This window comes from Drosophila yakuba, chromosome 3L (assembly GCF_016746365.2).
Source record: "Drosophila yakuba strain Tai18E2 chromosome 3L, Prin_Dyak_Tai18E2_2.1, whole genome shotgun sequence".
Taxonomy (NCBI): domain Eukaryota; kingdom Metazoa; phylum Arthropoda; class Insecta; order Diptera; family Drosophilidae; genus Drosophila; species Drosophila yakuba.
This window is the reverse complement of record NC_052529.2, coordinates 9,265,006-9,285,077: the sequence shown is the minus strand read 5'-3', so window position 1 is coordinate 9,285,077 and position 20,072 is coordinate 9,265,006. Positions and strand designations below refer to the sequence as shown.

At 44.6% G+C, this 20,072-nt stretch overlaps 1 protein-coding gene across 1 annotated transcript in view; it reads right to left on the bottom strand.

Annotated features, from left to right (window-relative positions):
* Nucleotides 1-3,387: 3,387 nt before the first annotated feature.
* LOC6533477 (myocardin-related transcription factor B) overlaps nucleotides 3,388-20,072 on the bottom strand; it is a 40,365-nt gene continuing 23,680 nt past the window's right edge. Inside the window, exons 2-5 of the mRNA XM_015194561.3 lie at nucleotides 13,999-14,817; nucleotides 13,779-13,919; nucleotides 9,994-10,059; nucleotides 3,388-9,418 (exon numbers count right to left, since the gene is read on the bottom strand). Coding sequence (XP_015050047.1) covers nucleotides 5,163-9,418; nucleotides 9,994-10,059; nucleotides 13,779-13,919; nucleotides 13,999-14,817 — 5,282 coding nt within the window. The 3' untranslated portion in view covers nucleotides 3,388-5,162. The remainder of the gene's footprint in view (nucleotides 9,419-9,993; nucleotides 10,060-13,778; nucleotides 13,920-13,998; nucleotides 14,818-20,072) is intronic.

Genomic DNA, 20,072 nt, shown 5'->3' with positions numbered 1-20,072 from the left:
TCACTTTGAGATTTAACTCCCATTACATCTGTTCGAAACGAGAAAAAATCCTGCTAATTGCCTGCCATTAGATTGGCTTAAAAATCTATTTTGCGATGCCCGATTGCAAGTGCAACTGTCATGGAGTTGGATGACCAGCTGGCAGTTTATCCCCGACAGTTATGCCAACTAAATGCGTAAGCTTATTTTGCATTCGCCATGACACTCAATTAATGGCGACAGCCAGGATGAAAAAAGTGCCAAAGGACCAAGGGCGGCAGTCGGAGAGGAGAGGTCCAAGGACCAAGCATAATCCTTTGCCCACTTTCAATGGCTACAACTTAATTATGTGGAAGCCCCAAGGAAGACGGCCGAGCACTTGACGCTAATGCTGGGGCCACTTGAATCTCAAATCCTCGCTCGCCAGCAACCAAGATGGCTGAATTAAGAGGTACCAAATACAAACTGTCGTCAACTTGTGAGTGTCTAATACCCTTTCAAAAGCAATCTATTAATTATGATATTTAACAACCACTATTAAAAGGATAACCCACGAGGATGGCAACAAGAAATTTTTAATTAAAGCAAAGAGCCCATATGCGTATTCTATATATTCCTTACCGAAAGACTCCAAACATTGCCGACCACCGATTAAATCCAAGCACTCTTTGTGAGGGCATCAGAAAAGGTCTAAGAAAACACAACTTAAGTGCTTCATTACGATTTTAATTTGGCATTTTACCTGCCCGAACGCCCACTCCAACCGCTCATCGCCCTTTTGGCCAACTTCGTCGCCAGCTTGGTCTTCTTAATTAGAACAATTTGCGAGGACGACAAGTGGTCTCAGCATAAACTTGAGTAAATGACGCAAAAATCGCGAGTGCCAGCCATTGCCATTGTTTGGCTTGTTTTCGTCCTCGTTGTCCTGGCCGTTTTGCTTGAATGTTCAATGCAAATAGTTTGCCAGACAGATTTTCGGCTCGGCTGTATTTACCTATTTTGCCTATTTTCAGCGCGAAGTTAATTGAATTTTCACACCAAAGCCTGCTGGAGAACAATGGCAATGGCTTGGCTTTCCTGTGGCTCAAAGCGCTTTATTTGACAAAGTAATTAACTCTGATTAATGCGCCGGGAAATTGCTGTCGAGTGGGTCATAATTTGTGAGGCGCTAGAAATTCCTTGCCTTTGTTAATCAAATGGCATAAAAAACGTGTGCCTCTGTGCTGCGTGGCTCAATCAATTGATATCGATCAGTGGGTGCGCAAAGCTGGCAGGGAAGTGAAAAGTTCACACCACAGAAATGAAAGCAACAGTTTGACTTATGGATGGGGCGTGCCAAACGGGAGGGGGTGTCCATTGACAGGGGTAAGTGGAAGTGGCCCTGGAGGACGATGGCCAAGCTAACTTGTTGCTGTTGCCCGAGTCAAAAGGCAAAAGCCAAGGGGAAGTACGCACATTGCTACTTCCTGAAGGCTTCGGCTAGAGCAATTTAGGAAACCTCTATAGGGCGTTGATCAAGGGATTTCAATATAAATCCTTAAGGAGTTGGACAAAAGGTGACTCTGCTCAGGGGTTACATCTAAAGGTACCTATATCTTTTATTTAAATATTAGCAGAGGAATATGTATCTGAAGACACCTACAACTAGAGACCTCAATCATCATTACAGGACTGGCTATCCTGCTGCTATCCTGCCATAAGCCTATTTCTGTCTTAGCCAAACTCGAAATTCGCAGAAATAAATCTCAATTTACTCGACTGGCCATCGGAGGTCGCGTATTTGTAGCACAGCTCAAACACAATTAGACGAGCGTGGAAACGGCAGCACAGGGCTCCTGTGACAAGGACTCAGCGCCCAGGACGAAGCACCAAGGACCAAGGACCTGCTGACGATGGTGGGGGCGTGGTGAAACTTTTCGCTTTGGTAAGCAACTGACGCCATTTTAATAACGCAAATTACAGTCAGCGCTGTATAAATTTAGTTCGCAATGGGTGGTCGTGGATTCGCGTGGGTGGTGCGGTGGTGCTGTGGTGCTGGATGGCTTTTTTGTGGTGCTGGTGCTGGGCAACTGTTGCTGGCACATATTGCAGCTGTTGTGGACTGTCGACGCCGTTGTTTTCGCTGTGGCTGCCAGCAACAATGGCCAAAAACAACACAAAATAGGTGCATAAATTGCCATGGATAAAAGGCAAGTTATTAAATGTAATGGCACAGCTTAATTGGGGAAAATGCGAATTGGCCATCGATTCCGTAGTAAATACTTTAAGCCGTTCACCGACAACTGGTGAATGGCTATTGAATTTTCGAACAATGCATGATTATCTAAGCTTATCTAACTTCAACAGAACTCTGCGAATAGGCACTTGAGTCCATAATTAAGCCAGTGAATGGGTTTTGGCTCATAAAGGACTAGTTGAAGCGATGATTAATTATAGTCGCATTAGCATTTGGTTGCTGATTATTGACTTCAGGTCGACATTTAAAATTTACAACAGTGGAGATAGACAAAGAGCCTTGCAGCTAATTGAAAGCCTTTTTTAATTAAATATAGGTGTTTTGTTGCAATGAAGAAAATGGTCTAAAATTATGCAAACCTATTGTTACTCCAATCAAAGCCAACAGAAATCTGACTTAAAGTCCGACGAATAGGAAAGACTACACCTCCTTTCACCAACAAAGACAGGTTCACTTTCAAAGGATATTCAGAAGCAGATTGTATCTGTGTGGAACAGCAGTGCACAGCAGGAGGTCCTGTGCTCCACACCGCCCAGAGTGCTCCTTTCTTGTCCTCGAGCTGTAAGCCATAACGCTTGGCAGACGTCCAACTATGGAATAACCGACAATTGTTGCCATGGCTACTCATGGCTGCCACTGCTGCCACTGCTGGCACTGCTGCTGCTGCAATTTTGCGTCATATTGTTTGCTGATTTCGTTTCGGGTCTATAAATAAACAACTCAACTCGATTTCGGCCCAGGGCCCCGCCCCCAAATGCCCAAAGTGGGCGGTGGGCCGCCAATCAAGGAATGGCCGCTTTGGCTAATGATAAGCCTTGTTTTGTTGATGTTGTTGATGCCGCTGTGGCTGCCATGAAATCATTATGATTGCGTATTATTCTGTCATTGATTTTAATTTTAATGTGGAATTTATCTTGCGCTGGGGCGTAATGCGCTTAAATGCGTATTTATTATGCTCCGCAGAGTTCAAAACTTGATAAGGCACTAAGCGAAATCGTTTTTGTTTGGATTCTCTAATCAGTGTGTCAAGTAAATGAAGTCCCAGTGCTTTGGCCACTGAATTTCGGAAAAAAAAGTAATGTTTTATTTACGCATTAAGTTCTTGCACATATCTATCTATGTGTACATAATATCAATTTTTATCCCTGTTGTTGCATAAAAAATACACACAGTTCATGACGTGATTGAGTTTATTCTGTATTGTATTTAAATGAAATCTCTTTTAAACGCAACGCACAAAAATTGTTTAAGCCAACATATTAAATTAGATATTTAGGTAATTAAATTTAGAATTAATCAAACAATAAGCTTAGTTATGGTAATTAAGTTTGATACTAACAATAAACGTATTGCTTAAATTAATGTATATGAATTGTTATAATGGAAACGTTCTCATTTGTGCTTAAAGCGCGTCGATGATAAATATACTTTAAGCTTACAATCCAAGTGTAAATCAGATTATTGCAAATGTAAACAAGTGTTGAGTGATGATTAACTTTTGCTCTGCGGGCGAAATGTGTGAAATTTTAGACTAGATCTAAATGTAGAGTATATATATTTGCTTATACAAAAATATATTTATTGGTGTATTGAGTTCCTCACATTTTGCAATTTTGAATTGGGTTTTCTTGCTACTGCTTTCCTATTGAAATGTGTCCATTGCTTATCAATTAATTTTCTCAGTTTACATTTATAATTTATTTTATTGAGCCCTACACTCAAATATACGTCCGAATGCTTGGCATGCTCCCAATTTACAAAATACACTTAGCCGAATTGGTGTGCTTACGAAAGATGAACGATTACAATTCCGAATTGCGATAGACACGATTACAAAATGTGCGTTAAGTACACGCCGCAGGATTTAATTACTTTACGAAGTTGCTAAATTATTTGTGTTTAATATATTTTCATTAGAATTAATTTAAGTAACGGAATTCGCTGTGCCTAAGAATGCAAAACAAAAGAAATAAGAATATATATATTTTCACTAACATTTTTAATGAAATTGATCCAAGTTTAAAATTAAAAAAATTAATTTAACTGGTTTTGTGGCTTCGACTACTTTAAAGGCTTTTTCTTTCCTTGCAGGAAATACTTCTCAAATTGTGTTTTAAATATTTCATTTAATTTTGCTTTTAAATTAGAATTAAGCACTGCCTAGGCTTTAAATAATTTAATTCATTTCATTTTAAATAGAACTTAAAACAAAATTACTGAATGTGTTTCACTTAAGTCGTTCTCACAACAAGAATATATTTTTTTTTAAAGATTTTTTGTAGATTTCTTGATTAGCTTAATTTCTCTTTCCCTTGCCGCTTTCTCTCCCTTCTCTTCTGCAGATCCTTCTCCGCATCCTGGACTCAACTCATTCATTCTTCCATTCGGTTTAGTTAGTTAGATTTCACTCGCATTATTCTCAAATTGGAATGACCTTCATTAGAAACATGTACTTTTGTTTTTCTTTTCTCTCTTTATCGATCTTTACAACATTTTAGGCTTACGTTTTAATGATAGTTTATGATAAGTTTTACTTGTTATGCTTTTCTAAATGTTTTGGCTGTTTTTTGTTTTTTGTGGTTTTTGTTTTTCTTGCTTATACAGGAAAGGGTGCAAAAGTATGGTTTTGGAGTGTAACTCCCGGCAATTTTGGCATTCTTTTTAGTTTTTCTTGGAAATAGTAAAGTTTCGAAATTTCAACTGACGTTCAAATGTTTTAAATGCATTTAGAAAATAAATAGGATTTGTTTTGTTTTTTTTTTTGTGTGTGTGTGTTTGCTTTCTTCGAAACGAATTCTTCAGGAATATTTTCAGAAAAGTGAGCACCACGCTGGATTGTGAGTTTTGTTTTTTTCTCGATACGGAACAAAGTTGGGGAAATATATTGATGAATTCTTCTGAAAATTCTGCCCTGCCTCCTCGAGGGCTATATGAATACATAAACCGCCTAGACGGTAAAATCTCCTGCCGCCCAGTTCATCTTGTAGTCATCCATGTTGAACAGATCGAATATATCGCCGCTGGCATTGAAGGCGTCCACTGCCCCACCGGTGCCGTTGTCCACGCCCATTCCTCCTCCAGTTCCATTGGCCATGCTCGTCGACGTCGTGTATTCGCCGTGTTGGCCCGCCTGTGGTTGGGTCACCGCCTGCATGAAAGAGTTGAGTGTGCTCTCGAAATCATCGCAATCCATTGGTGTGCTGTGGCTTCCAAAGTGACTATTCACCGCGGACGACGAGGATTCAATGGATCCGTTGCAATTGGCCCCCGGACTATTTCCATTTCCGGTGACGTGCTGACTCAGTTGGGCCACAAAGCTATCCGCATCAAAGTCCACATCGGCACCCGGGTTGTTGTTCAGCAGCACGTTGTCCGGACTGCTCGCATCCAGCAGCTCATTAATGGACGGCTGCAGGCTGGGATTGAGATCGCGTCGCAGGTTGCCGTTGTTGTTGCTGCTCTTCGCCGCCGAGGAGTGACAATAGCCACTGGAGTCATCTCCCATGTCCATCTCAAGTTGCTGCGACATAAGCTCCAGCAACTCGTACTCATCAAAGTGATTGAGCTTGGCATCCGGACTGTTTGGCTTCTCGCTGCCGCTGTGGCAACTTTTGGGCGGTGTGCTCGGTGGAGGTGTGGCATGGTGCTGCTCCAGGAAAATGTCTAAGGTCTTGGCCACACTCTCGGCATCAATGGCGCTCGAATCGGTCTGCAGGGGCGAGGCCATGTCTATGCTCTCGATGAAAACATGATTCGGAGCCTGATTGCTGGAAAAGCCCACATGCGGCTCATTCGTGTCCATGGCCATGTCGAGGGTTTGGACTGGCGTGACTGGCGTCTCCAGCTTGGGCACCATGGGTACTATGCTGGCTCCACCAGACGCAGTGGTGGGCGTGGCTCCATTGAACATGGACAACTCGGGCAGCGGCGTTAGCGGTGTGATGGGCTCCAGAGCGGCACTTTCCGGCAATTCACCCTGCTTGATTAGTATGTCCAGAACATCGCTGACTTGTTCGGACTTAATGCTCGCCGTCTTGCGTTTGCACAGAGGAGCTGTTTGCGGTGGAGGCGCTGCAGCAGGAACGGGCGACTGAACGGGCTCCTCCTTAATCTTGACCAGCGGTAGAAGGCCATTCAAAGCTGCCGCCTTACTGGCCGCCAGCTGCTTGGTGGCCTCTTCGTACTGCGGCGGTGGTGCTGGTGAGGGCTTGATGTCCACATGGTTCAGTTGCTGCTGCTGTGGCTGTTGGACAGGCTGGAATTGCTGTTGCTGCTGCTGCTGCTGCTGCAGTTGTTGCAACTGCTGCTGTGTAATGATGGACTTGGTTTCGATGGGAAAGACAATGCTGGGCAGGGAGTTTGTGCGTTGGTGGCCATTCAGTATCTTCTTTGGCGGAGCTGTCGTGGATGCTGCAACTGGAGTAGCCGCTGGCGGTGCTGCTGCTGCTGTTGTGGTGGTGGCCGTTAAGCTGATATTGCCCAGCGTGTGCGCCGTCATGTGCTGATCATTTAGACCCACCAGTAGTATGGTCTGATTTCCTTCGTTCCACAGCAGGCCCAAGTTATTGTGGTGTTGAGTGGCTGGCGAGGCTGCTGCTGCTGTCGCAACTGCTGCCGGCTTGGCTGCTTGCATCATAGTTGTGGTGGTTGTGTTTGTATGGTTGGCGGGCACATTGGATTTCTTGGTTGTTGTCTTGGCAGAAGCGTTGTTTATGTGATTGTTGTTGTTGAATGGAATGAATACAGTTTGTGTCTTTTGCGTGAGCAGGCGCACCTGTTGCTGTTGCTGCTGCTGTTGTTGCTGCAGTGCCTGCTGCTGCTGTTGCTGCTGCTGTTGTTGTTGCTGCTGTGCGGCGGCCGCTGCCGCTGCCTTTTGCTTCTGGATTTTAGCCTCCAGCTGCTGCTTGACCACCATTTTCTGGTTGATTGGCGGTGGATTCGTTGAGGAAATGTTATTACTGCTGTTCGAGTTGCTGCTGGCTGGCTTCTTGGCTGCAGATCCCTGTTGTTGCAGTCCATTTACCTTATGGTTGTTGTTGCCTCCAGTAGCTTTCACCGTCACTTTGGCGGGCACATTCTTCTCCACCTGCTGCGGCATCACAGTTAGTGTCTGCTGCGGCCCATTGGATGTCGTGGTGATCAGCGTTATCTGCTGCGTAGGCAATGCATTCACCACTTGAGCGGTAACCGTCTGCTGCTGATGTTGCTGCTGCTGTTGCCGCTGGCGTATCTTCTGCAGCTCCTGCTGCGATCGCTGCAATTGCCTTTGCAGTTCGTCAATCTTACGCTGCTGCTCCCTGAGCAATTCCTCGTTGGTCAGGATTATGGTTGCAGTTTGCGGTTGTGGTGGAAGAATGGTCTGCAGCGTCATCGGATGCGTATTATCCATCTGCTGCTGCACCACATCCATCTGCTCGTGCTCCATGCCTGCATCTGAAACCAACATGGTCACTGGTGGAGGTTGCTCCAACAAACCGCAGTTGCTCGTGTCCATAGCATCGCTGATGGTGATCACCTCGGGGGTGGTGTTGCTGTTGCTCGAGGCTGGAGCGGGAGTTACATTGTTGTCTAGTGGTTCCAGGGGCAGATACGGTTTCAGCCTCTCAATCAGATGCGGCTTGGGACCGGAAACGGGCAAGTTTCTGCGCTTTAGATGCTGCTTCAAGTCAGAGACCTTCATCTTCTCCAGTCGGGTCAAATCCGTTATGGAACTGGTAGTGGATTCGGCATAGCTGGTGGCCGGACTGGGTGGAATAGAGGAGCTGACCGAGAGCGCCGGCGAGGGCAGTGGTGGTGGACGTTGAACAGGAGTTGGCTGGTGCAGCTGTTGGTGTTGCTGATGCAGCTGCAACTGTTGCTGTGGTGTAGCAATCAGCGACAGGGTGGGCGGTGTGGGTGTGGCCGCCGGCGTGGGCGTCAACATAGCGGCGTCTCCAAAATTAAGTGGAGCTCCACCGGTACTGCTCGTTATGGATATGGTGTTGGGCAGGCTGATGGGAGCTGGAGCTGGAGCGGATTGCGAGGCCAAGGCGGGCACCGTCTTTGTTGTTACCGTGATGCTGTTGTTGGTCGCGCTAGGAGCTGCTGGAAGCATAACACCCGGCGCACTGGGCGCTGGGATGATGGACTGATTCTTGTTGAGGTTCTCCAGGAACTTGAGCAGACAGTTCTGCTGCTCCAACATCAACTGGTAGGAGGTCTCTTCCGGCTGCGTTTGATCCTGCTTTTGCCCGGCGGCACTCGGTGGACCCTTGTACTCGTGGAATTTGATGGTGCGCGCCTTCGACACTGGCTTAGACTTGGATTTCTTTCTGTTCTTATCCTTCCCGGGTGCATCAGACTTCACGGACACGGGTGCCAGATGCAGACGTGTGGTGGTCATCGGTGGTGGTGGCGGAGAGGCGATAGAAGACAGCGGACTTAGCATGGAGGTACTTGAAGCCAGTGAGCAGGGCGAGTACAGATGGTTAACCGGACTAGCTGTGGTACCGGTGACACTCTGGCACAGCTCCTCGTACAGATTGGCCGTCTCCTGCTTCACCTTGATGATACTGGTCATGGGCAGTGGTGGTGGCGGCGGCGGAGGTGGAGGCACTGGTGCCGGCACCACTACAGCCTTCGGTTGCTGCTGCTGGGGAAGAATCTGTGGTGAGGTGACCACCAGTTGACCAGCTGTGGGCATGGTCAAGGCCATGGTGACGATACCCGCTGAAGCAGCCGCCGCCTGCAGCACATCGGTGGGTGAACTGGAGGTGGCGACCATAGCCTCATCCAAACGCGGCGGTGTCTGCCTCGTATCGCTCTCTGAGCTCAGGGAATCATCATCGAAGGTCACATAACTGTGCGGATGCTGGGGTCTTGTGAGCAGACCCTCGCTGGTTGCCTTGAATGATACGAGTCCCTCCTTGACAATCTTCTCGATCGGCTTCTCCGTGTGCAGGATGTTCTTCTTGATTAGCTCCAGTGGACCAGGACGATGTTGGATCTGAGAGTTGAGCTGGTCCGCCAGGCGAGCCTTCTTCAGCATTCGCTGTTTCTCCGCCAAACTAGGATCGATGTGGCACTCGTCCTCCTCGAGAATGTGCAGCCTCTCGAGGTCCTCGCGATTGGGTCGCTGCTGGATCTTGGCCTTCAGCATATCGCTCGTCTTGGCGCGCTCCAGTTGCTTGCATTGTTCGTGGATAGCAGGCGAGGTTTTCAGAGCTGTTAAATATATGCAAACATTTGGTTAAGTAAACTATTCATTACAATTAATCACAATTACTTTACTAAGCTAAGAAATAAGTTGTGATGAAAAATGAGATCTGAAAACCTCATCGGCTCATCAACATCTAATACATTTAATGCATTTCCTAGCCCCGTCGACAATCTCTTACTGCTATTTGGATACACAAAATGTATTTCTGATCCAGTGCCCAAAAGTTGGCTCAGCCTTATCCTGGCTCTTGGCGCCTCAGCATTGCTACAAATTTATAATATAAATTCAAATTCACTTTCGTCTGCGTTGAGGGCTTTGAATTAGTTTGTAAATTTGCGTATTTTTCAGGATTCTTTTTCTCGGTTTCGCCTTTTCCTTGCGCATAAATTTGAAAGCCATTGAAATGAAATGTTCGACGGCAGTATTTGCATATCCTTTTTGGCTGCCGATGAATTGGGCGCCAGCAGATGCTCTGAACCAACTAAGTGAGGTTAATGTGTATTTTATCGATCTGACTAAGCGGCTAAATGCTGTGACCCGGGGCAGGAATAGAATCTGCTTTTCGGACCCATCTACTTACATGGTATGATGCCCTGCTCGACGAGCTGCGAGTGTGGACGTCGCACCATGAGCTTCACTTTGAGCGCTGCAAAAGATGGAGAACCAAAGAAGCAAGTTAGTTAAGCGGCAAAAAGTGTTAGTAATATTATGCCTAATACAAAATTATTGAACTTCAATTGGAGAGCTGGGCGAAAAGTTAGGTAAGCTGCATGCAACCGTAGCTGGCCGACAACCTGTTAGCAACAAATCAAAAACCACAAAAATCGTAAATTATAGAAACAATTCGCGGGGGAGTGGAGATCAAACATAGGAATCCCATAAAAAAGTGCTCGAAACAGCTGGGGGAAATAATTTTTGGGCGAAAACTTTGCCTTTTCCTAGCTTTTTGACAATGCCAGGGCAATGGCAATAAATGTCGAGAGGCAGCTGCGAATGGGAAAAACAAGGCAGCGCGAAAAAAGGAAAACTTTTTAATATCTTTATGTGCGGGCTATTATGGTGTGAACAATGTGCATATATACATACATATATATACAAGCCCAAGAGTAAAAAGTTTGGGCTGGAAAATTAAATATTTAAGCCAGACCAAAGCTAAAGCGAAGCCAAAGTCAGAAGCTGTCGTTTGGCGACGAAGGTGTGGCCCCATGGGGCGTATGCGTAATAATCTGATTAGATTGCCACTGCTCCTCGGGCGGCTAAATAACAGATTGATGTCAATTAACTTGGCATCCAGTCAATGGAAGCCGCTGTGAACCGCGTGACAGACTGCTGCAAAATAAATAATGGGAAACAAGGAATAAGGAACCACCATAAGTCCCCGAATTGACTTTGAAAGATGAAGGCAGTGGCATCTCGAAGTCGCTATAATCTAATTATAATCGCAAAGCGTATAAAATAATCAATTAATGGGACATTATCCTTTCAGCATTAAATCCGAATGGCCGATTAAATGCGTGCGAGCATTGTATAATGTAATTTCAGTCTCGAGGGAATGTTTTGGCATATTAAGCATACGACCTGCTGTCCTAATATCATTACCTTCAATTAGCATTCCGGGCACTGGCGAAATTGATTCACAAAATGGCCAGCCAGCCATGTAATTAAAACGAAATAAAGCCCATTAAGGCGCAGGTCACTGGTACACTGGTACACAGAGTGAAGGAGTGATGGGTGTGGGGGGCCCCATCTATCTCTACAGTAGGCTGGAATCTGACGGTAAATAAAGCCAAAGCCGCAAATGAAACGAAAACACAAAATCCCATGGCCCCACGGCGATTGCGAGCAGCAAAAGCCACACGGAGACGAAGGGCAGTGCACCGGGTGTGGTTGCGGCTACTAACCAAGTCGAGGAATAAGCATTTAAGACCGGAAATCTGCAAAGATGTACTGCATCTACTACGCAGAAATTCTTAATGATTTCTCATTCATTTTTGGAAATGGTTTTCGTTCACCGCAGGCATATCCTTGAATTTCTCAAATGACTGCATTTAATTTACTCGTTTTTGGCTTTACTTGTAAGGAGTCAATTTAAAGAGAAGTTATTTAAGGAAAATTGTTTACAGTGCACGTAAGTGCATACCTCTCTGTTGGCATTCTGCACTTTCGACTTCTGCGGTTGCTGTGCATTCAGTGTGCAATCTAAGTACGAGTAAGTGGGTTAGCCGAAGCCTTTTAGTCGGTGTATTTAATTTTCGGTGCTGGTGCTGGTGCTGGTGCTGCCCAGGCAGACACCGAACGAACACTTCGAAAAAACACTTGACGCCGCAACAAAGTCGACATCAAAGTGACGATGACGTTATTAAAGTAATTTGGGCTCTTTGTCGGAAATCATCATAAAAAGCCAAGAGAGCTGCCAAGGCGCGTAATTGTCTCAGACGGCGATGGCAGCTGTTGTTGGCGATTTTACGATTGAAGTGTGCCACACAAAAATGTGTGCAAAACAACCCAACAGCGGCGAAAAACAAAAAAAATGTCCGAGAACCAATTCTTGTTGTTGTTTACGGCAGACAGGGAAAACACTCGAATTTGTAGCCTTGTAACACTGGAAAATCTTCTCGGTGACGAAACACTGTCGCCCCCGTAAATTAATTATGCGCGAAATGTGCGATACACACACACACACACACCTAGCACACCACGATCCAACACCCTCGATTGATAAAAACAATAACATAAATTCCAAATTAAACACATAAAAGTTTTATGCGATAGGCAATAAATGTGTGTATTTCGCTGCGGTTAGCTGCCCTTCGCCTTCGAGAAAACCCAGTGCCTGTGGCGAAGGTCAGGTAAACAATTGCCGGGAAAAATGCTGAAAATCAGCCAGGAGAGCGGGAAAAGCTGGCCGAAAGAGCAAGAGAGAGGGGGAGAGAGAGAGAGGGAGAGGGTGCACACAAATGAGTTCGGCCAACTGCGTGTCTATATGTTGTATTATAAAATCGATTACGTGATCAACGTTGCTCTGAGTAAACCAAGACGCCATCATCCCAGCCAGGCAAATGCACGAAAAAACCAACCAAGGGGCAGGCACAGTGGGCTAACGAGGGCAGTAAATTGCACAGAATTTTTATTAGATTTTCAAGTGTTTCAAGTTTTTTTTAAAAACTCTTTGGGTGAAGCGGAAAGAGTATATTATTTAAATTAAGTTAACACAGTACCCATAATATATAGTAATTGCATTCCACAACCACTGTGCAGCGGCATGTAAAAATGCCTTTACAACTGTCACCCTGCCGCCGTTTATATCCGCTTTTCCCTGCTTTTCCGAGTCGCGTGCAGCGTGTTTATTTGTCAAAACATTTCTGCAGCGCCGCCATCATTGACTGCCAGCCATGTGTTTATAATAAATGTTTTTCGCTAAATGTTTACACACACTCCCCGAATCCAACTGACCAACAGGCCGAGTGAACTGGTGGTTGTTGCTAAATATGCAGTTTATTGTTGGATAACTTGTTGTGCGCCTGCCGGAAATTTTCACCATACATTTTTGGCAGTTCTCGGGCGAGAAATAAACCCTGCCTGCATAAACATTTCGATACACAGAGCCTTTTTGGTCAGGGTCAGGGCGTGTGAACTTTATCGTCCATTTCCGGTTACACCTCGAAAATCGTGCAAGTGCAGGCGACAAGAGCTGTCAAAACTATTAGCGACTATGCAGCACACATAGTACACGAATGAATGTACGAGTATATGCTATGTCCACACACTGGGCCTGTCATCTTGGGCCATTCAAAATTAATATGAATATTTCTGCTCACTCAAAATGCCAAGCAAATATGTAGGCCAGCCGAAAAGAACGGAACGTAAAGGAACGGAAAACTGTTGACAAAATACAACAACATTTTTTGAATGAGTTCTCGACCGCTGGCGAAGGGGCGTGGCACCTCAAGTGTACGCCTTAAGTGCCTGTTGTGCCGCGACAGCTTCATTAAAACTGTGTGCGCCTTGTAAGAAACCATCGCCCCACTCACCGCCCCCCAGGCGAACGTCAATAATGAGGCGGGCATCCGAGGATTATGATGATGACTCTTGCGATGATCGTTGTGATGGCTGCTCTGGCTGGCATTTATGACTAAGCAGGAGGCACCAGATGACAAATGCCAAACAGCCGCCGAAAGATGACCAATGTGGGCGACAAACATTGGGTAAACAAGTGCAGAACTAACAACTGAAGGGTTTTGTTAGTACAGTGAAGCATTTTTAAGTAGATTGATTGCCAGCTGTCAGCTTTCTGGATGGTTATATATTTAGCTTTCCATCTATATATTAGATTTATAGATTTACCATGATTTTAGGTCAACTTACATTCCTTGTTCTTGTCCATCGCTGGCTGCAGCGGACTGGAGTCCACGATGGCCTTCGGTGGTGACTGCCTGGCATCGTAACAATCCGAGTTGTTACCATCATCGCTGCTGCCCAGAAACGTTGCATGCAAACGCTGCTCACCTGAAAAATTTAGCAGATATTAGATAAATCATATTTCAGAAACGGAAGTCACACGAGAATCGCTCAATAGAGAACTCACCCTCCGACATGTCGTCGTAGGCCTCGTGCAGCAGTATTATGTCCTGAAAGGAGTGCTCCAAGTCCTTGCCGCTGAGCCTGGTGGCCAGGAGGCCACTGCAGGCAGCGCTCGAGATGAGCTCGACGGTGGTCAGCGGCGATGTGGAGATGGTGGCCAGCAGCGAGGAGCTGCCGCTGGCGCTGTTTCCGCTGCTGCTCCCGCTGCTTCCGCTGCTCAGGCTGTGCAGGGAGGCGGACTTGACCAGCTGGCCAACCTTGTGGTTGCCGTTCGGCTTCTGGGTGGCCTTGAATGTCCTCGAGAGGCTCTTGGTGGGCGACGTCGAGGTGGATTTGTTGAGGAACCTGCTCGCCGTCGCTGAACCGGCACCCTTGACACCACCGGAACCGGACTTGGAGTTGCAATGGTTGCTGCTGCAACTGCTGCTGTTGCTACTGCTACTGCTGCAGCTGCTCAGGCTGCTGCTGATGGACTTCTTCGAGGAGTTGGAACTGACGGAGGATGCGGGCGAGGCCGACGACGAACTGTGACCCAGGATGGCCGCCTGCTGCTGATGTTGCTGGAGTGTATTTGTATTGCTGGCGGCGAGCTTGGTGTCAATGGTTATGGGTATGGGTATGACACTGGTGGCCACCAGCTGGTGATGCTTCTGCTGGGCCAGCTGGTGATTGTGCTGCTGCGGATTCTGCTTGCTGGCTGCTCCTCCTCCGCCGGCTGAGCCCTGGAACCAGCTGGGAAAGTTGCCCTTGAGCGTGTCAATTAGATCCTGATCGAGCGTTAAACGCCACGATGCAGGTCCGCCGTCCACGCTTTGCGTCGACTCTGTAAATATGAAGAATTAAAATTAGAAATTGGAATTTAAAAAAAATTCAAGCTGAAATATTGCATTGAATAAATCATAATATGAATGCTTAGTATTGATAATATTTAAATTGAAAGTGGTATATTTTGTGGTTGGTAATTATACAACTATCAATTTACCCCATTGTGAGCTCGGCAAATGTATTTATTAAATAATTCACCGTAATCAAACTATTTTGCTAATGAAACAGTGAGCTTTTCAGTATTTTAAAGACACCATTAAATATTTGCCATTGTCATTCCCGCTCAAATCCCACCCACATTTAATAGTTATATAGTTAAAGCCAACCCAATTCATTAATTTGCAATGGCTTAACACCCGGTGTTTATTTGATTTTCCACTTTCCCCATTTCCTGCCCACACAACTCACATTTATTTATTTGAATGTGGCTTTTCTGATGATGTTTCTGTTGCTGCTGCTGCTGATGATGTGGCCACTGGTGTGCTAGTTATTTATGCTAAACACTGCCAAGTAACCTAGTTTGTTGGCCCAATCCCCAGTCCCCACCAGCCGCCCCCGCATAGAAAACATAGCAAAGCGCGTACTTGGTATTTATTTTTCAAATTCTTTTCTGGTCGATGTGTGCCTTGGGTTTTTGGTTCTGCCTGAGATTTTGTGGCACTTTTTGGCTTGGGAATTGCCCGAGAGTTATACATACATACATAGATTATAAATTTATAATTGCAATTTGCCGAATCACTGGGCGCACTGCTGCACTTACTCGTAACTGGTGGCGACAGTAATGCGAACTGGCGAGCTGCGAGTGGCGAAATTGCGCCGAAAATCTTGGCAAACGGATGCATTGCATCATGCGAAAGCGACATTCCCAGACACGCCTCATATTATGCAATATTCGGCGATATCTGGCGACTATTTAGAGCCGATCGTCGGTAAATATAGCTACCATCCCAGCATAATGGCCAAAATCTATCTATCTATCAGCTCTCCGCCGACTGACATGCACTTGTCAAATGTCCACCTATTTCTGGCACTTATTTTTGTTTTTCTTTCCCTTTGATTGTTATTTCTGGTTGGTTCTTAAAAAGGTTCACATACATTGTCGCTGCCCGAATTTGGGTATTTTTAGAGTTTTAGTGAGGAACTCAACGTAATTGTCGCATTTAGGTCGCCTCCAAATATTTTTTCTTAACACTGCGTGGGCCGAAAATCTGTCATACATTCCGCTTTCTGCCGACTTGTTTGTTTATCTAAACTAAATTTGAAATTGCTCCGCAAATAAATGGATAACTGTGCCGACCGCTGCATTTGATGCGCTGCGACATTTATTGGTCATTAAGGCGAGCGCCTGAGCAAAAGAAAACCAGCAGGAAAAGCGGCAGCGGCTGCAACAGGCAAGACAACAAGCAAACAAAACAAACATACCAGTCATCCAACAGAGCAGCAACAACACATTGCCCAGCAGCAGGATGCACAGAAAGAAATTAAGACAACTCTTTACTCTATGCTGAAGTAATACGTAATTCGAGGGCACCATTCAAAATAAGTTCGTAACTCTACGTGATCAAGTAGAGAACTTAAATCGCATATGAAACATAAAGCTCGTGGTTGCATTTAAACATAAGTTAACAAATATTTCTCCCGGTGTTCCTTTGATGCATGCCCCAATCTTGCGTTCGGCTGTCTCTGTGTGCGGTGGCGCGACATGATGTCCACACGCAGCCACATGCTTTTGAGATAAACGGACGACGGACTAGGGAGCCACCAAAGCCATTGCCAAATTCTATTTTCGCCCCAGCAGCCAGCGAAATGCAAGTGGTTTCTCTTGGCCGAGACGTCGCCACCCCGATCGCCAGGGAATCTCCTTCTACCTCTGTCCTTCACCCTTCACCCACCGCCCACCGCCAAACGCCCTGAACCACCCCGCCCCACCCACTCTGCAGATGGCGGCAACAGCAGCAAGAACGCCTTGGCCATTACAATTTGTCAACTGGGCGTATGCGCAATGCTGCTGCTGTGGCAAAATGACAAAACAATCAAATTGACAAAGGAACCTGCTTCGAAGCCAAATTGAATGAATCGAAAAGAACAATTGAACGGAATTAGTTGGCTTAAAATATTTCAACTAAAATAGAAAAACAATTGCGGATTTGGCCATTTGCTCAAAATAAACCAGATACTAGTTTTGTAATACTTTAGGCGTGAACAACAAGTCTAAAAACTAGCACAAGTATTACGAATGTAAATTAGTAAGAGACAGCATTTAATCGCTACAGAACCATTCATATATAAATTTATAATTTAAATGTGCGTTTGTAGAACCTGCAAGTTTGAGAAAATAAATGAGAAGACTTTCCAAAAATTTCCGTTCCACTTGTTGCCATTATGTAAATTACAATCAAAGGAGGACCAACCCCCTGACGAATCAATAAATAGAACAAATACACACTCCACGGTATTCCAGAGATGTTGACAAAACTATAACCTTGAGAGGGAAAACTATATATATATATACACACATACAGGGACATCCACAGACAGTGAAGCCCAGCCAGGCGGAACAGTTGAAAAATAAAGGACTTTGGCCTGGCACTTAGTTTGATTTCATGGCCAGAAGGAGCGCTGCCATGGCCAAAACTAATCATTCAAAGCGGAGCGGAAGTTGTGGCGGAAGTTGTAGCCCAGTCTTCCGCAGCCGCAGAAGTGTGTGTGGTAGTTTGTAATGGTTACTTCAGAGTACACATCAATTATGTATGCCGCACGCCGGCAGCCATACACGAATCAACGCGCCGCAAAGTATGCTACATGGAGGTTGCCCCCTGTGTGTGAGCATGTGAGTGTGTGTGGGTGTCTGTGTGGGGCAACTTCCTTTTGGCAAGACAGGAAACAGGATGCTGTTAACGTTACAATTCGACATAATCGATGCTTGTCGTACGAGGCTCGCATTTAACCTGGCAATTTGTCTGCGGCTGCATAAACATTAACTTTCATTTGCAGTTTATCTTCCGAGCCGCGCCGTAAATCAAAATGAGAGCGAAATAAATAAATTGATCTTTGGTACCTCATTGAGTAGACAAGTGGAAATACTTGCCCATGTAAATGAACTATAACAAGTCATTTCTTTAAGGTAGACTTTTGATGTAAAGTTCAAGGTTGTCTCTTCGTTTCCCCTTAAAAAACTCATAATTTGTCAAGTGACTCATTGCCCGCAAGAAGCAGTTGCATTTAAATTATTAGAAACGTGCTACCTGCTGACTTTTGCACCTCGAATCGTGACCATTCGCATTGTTTATCGTTTCGATTTAGCGAAAACAATCTGAGAGATGCGACGTTTACATATTCATTTGAATGCCAATAACAGCTGCAGTGGCAACATTGCTGACAGCTTCGACAACCGAGGATTATGCAAGCGCCATGAATCCAAAAAAAAAAAAAAAAGAAGAAATAGTACGAAAAGAACCTCCAAAAAAAGGAAGGGAAAATCAAATGGATCCGTGGGGGAAACATCGCAGCAATAACAAACAGAAAATCGCTTGCCATGTGTCGCTGGGTGGGTGGATAATGTATAATGTATAATGTATAGTATAATGTACATGTATATGGGGCTGCAAATTGAAACGTATATTTGTAAACAATACGCAGACGTCATAGACAAAACTCATTTAAATGGGAAAAACATTCAGCAACAACATTTCAGCGGAAAATGCTAGTACCAGCGATCAGCAGCAGCACAAATTAAAAGTATAGCACACCAGAGCCAAGAAGCTGCCTCGATCGTTTGAATGCACTGCACAAAACTTTGCCTTTAAAAGAAATACGAATTTAGTTGAATATCTTCCATGAATGTCTTCATTCAGCACTGCAAGATATACGTTTTTTGTAAACACACTTTAGCTTAGAAAATATATTTTCCAAAAGGTATGCGGTAGTTTCTCTGAGTGCACAAACGGCTGAATGAGCTCTTTACCATTTTGGTCATAATACTGAAAACGTGTTTTTCCACTCGCTCGTCGAACCAAAGATTAATACGATATATAATAAAACAATCTATGGCGAACGTTATTTTATAGTTTTTAATATGCATAAAGTGGTATTGCCTTTTTGGTGCAGCTTTGCCAGAAATTTCGCATGTTATCGCAACTTGACAAGTGTCAGGTAGCTGGCAACAACAATCGAACAACCGAACAACCAAACAACCAAACAACCGAGCAATCAAGCAACAACGAACAACATGTGTGAACTACAATAACAAATTTCAGGAGCATGTTCTGAGGTGCGGGAAAATATCATTGGACAAATCAACAAAACATCTACTCTATGCTGGCATTGAAATCGGAAATATTATTTTGGCCGAATCTGCTGCGTTTGCTTTTGGGCTTCTGGCCTTATCAATGGCATGAGTCACTCCGTAGTTCGGTTATGTGTGGGGGATTGTCCAACGAGAAACCATTTTTATGTCAATTTGCTAGTGGTGAACAACTAAACTGAAAGCCAGTATTAGTTTTATTTCAGACCACTTGATATTCCTTTATTTCAAAGTTTTAATTGGTGCTGACACGTTTGACCTTCACAAGTCATAATTTAAAAGATAAACCAATAACTTTGTCTTATGCAAAAATTATTATTCAACTTCTTCATGCACATTTAGTTTAAGAATAATTTATTATCGCAACATTCTTGGTGTTTATGGGCTAAAGCTTTTAAGTTATCACTGTGGCATCAATTAATAATATTGTTTTTTTTTTCCTAATGCAAGTAGAGTTTAATTAGGAACTTTGTTTGTGACGGTAGTTCAATTTCACAATGTGAACTCAAGTTTAATTTCTCTTTAATTGAATTTAAGCTTGAGTTTAAGCTTGACTATTTAAAACCCAATAAATGCACTATGCCAACTCAATTTCATGCTGCACAACTTTGTTTGAATTTATAATAGTTTTCACACCTTTCAATGACTTTCAACGCCTTCGTGCGGCTTCTTATCACTTGCACACATTTATTCTTGGACTCTTGGCGTAGCTTTTGTTTATTTTTGAGCTTAGAATAAGTTTCCGAAGCACTGGCATATCAGCAGGTAAACAATAACAAAACGGCCACGATAACACCAATCGTTAACTGATTCTGATTCATAAGGCCATTATCAGTCGTGGGTATAGAAAGGCTTCTGAAATCGCGTCCGGCGTGTTGAGAGCAACCCGGCAAACTGAATATGAAAACAAAAAACACAAACTGAAACTGAAACTGAAACCAAAACCGAAA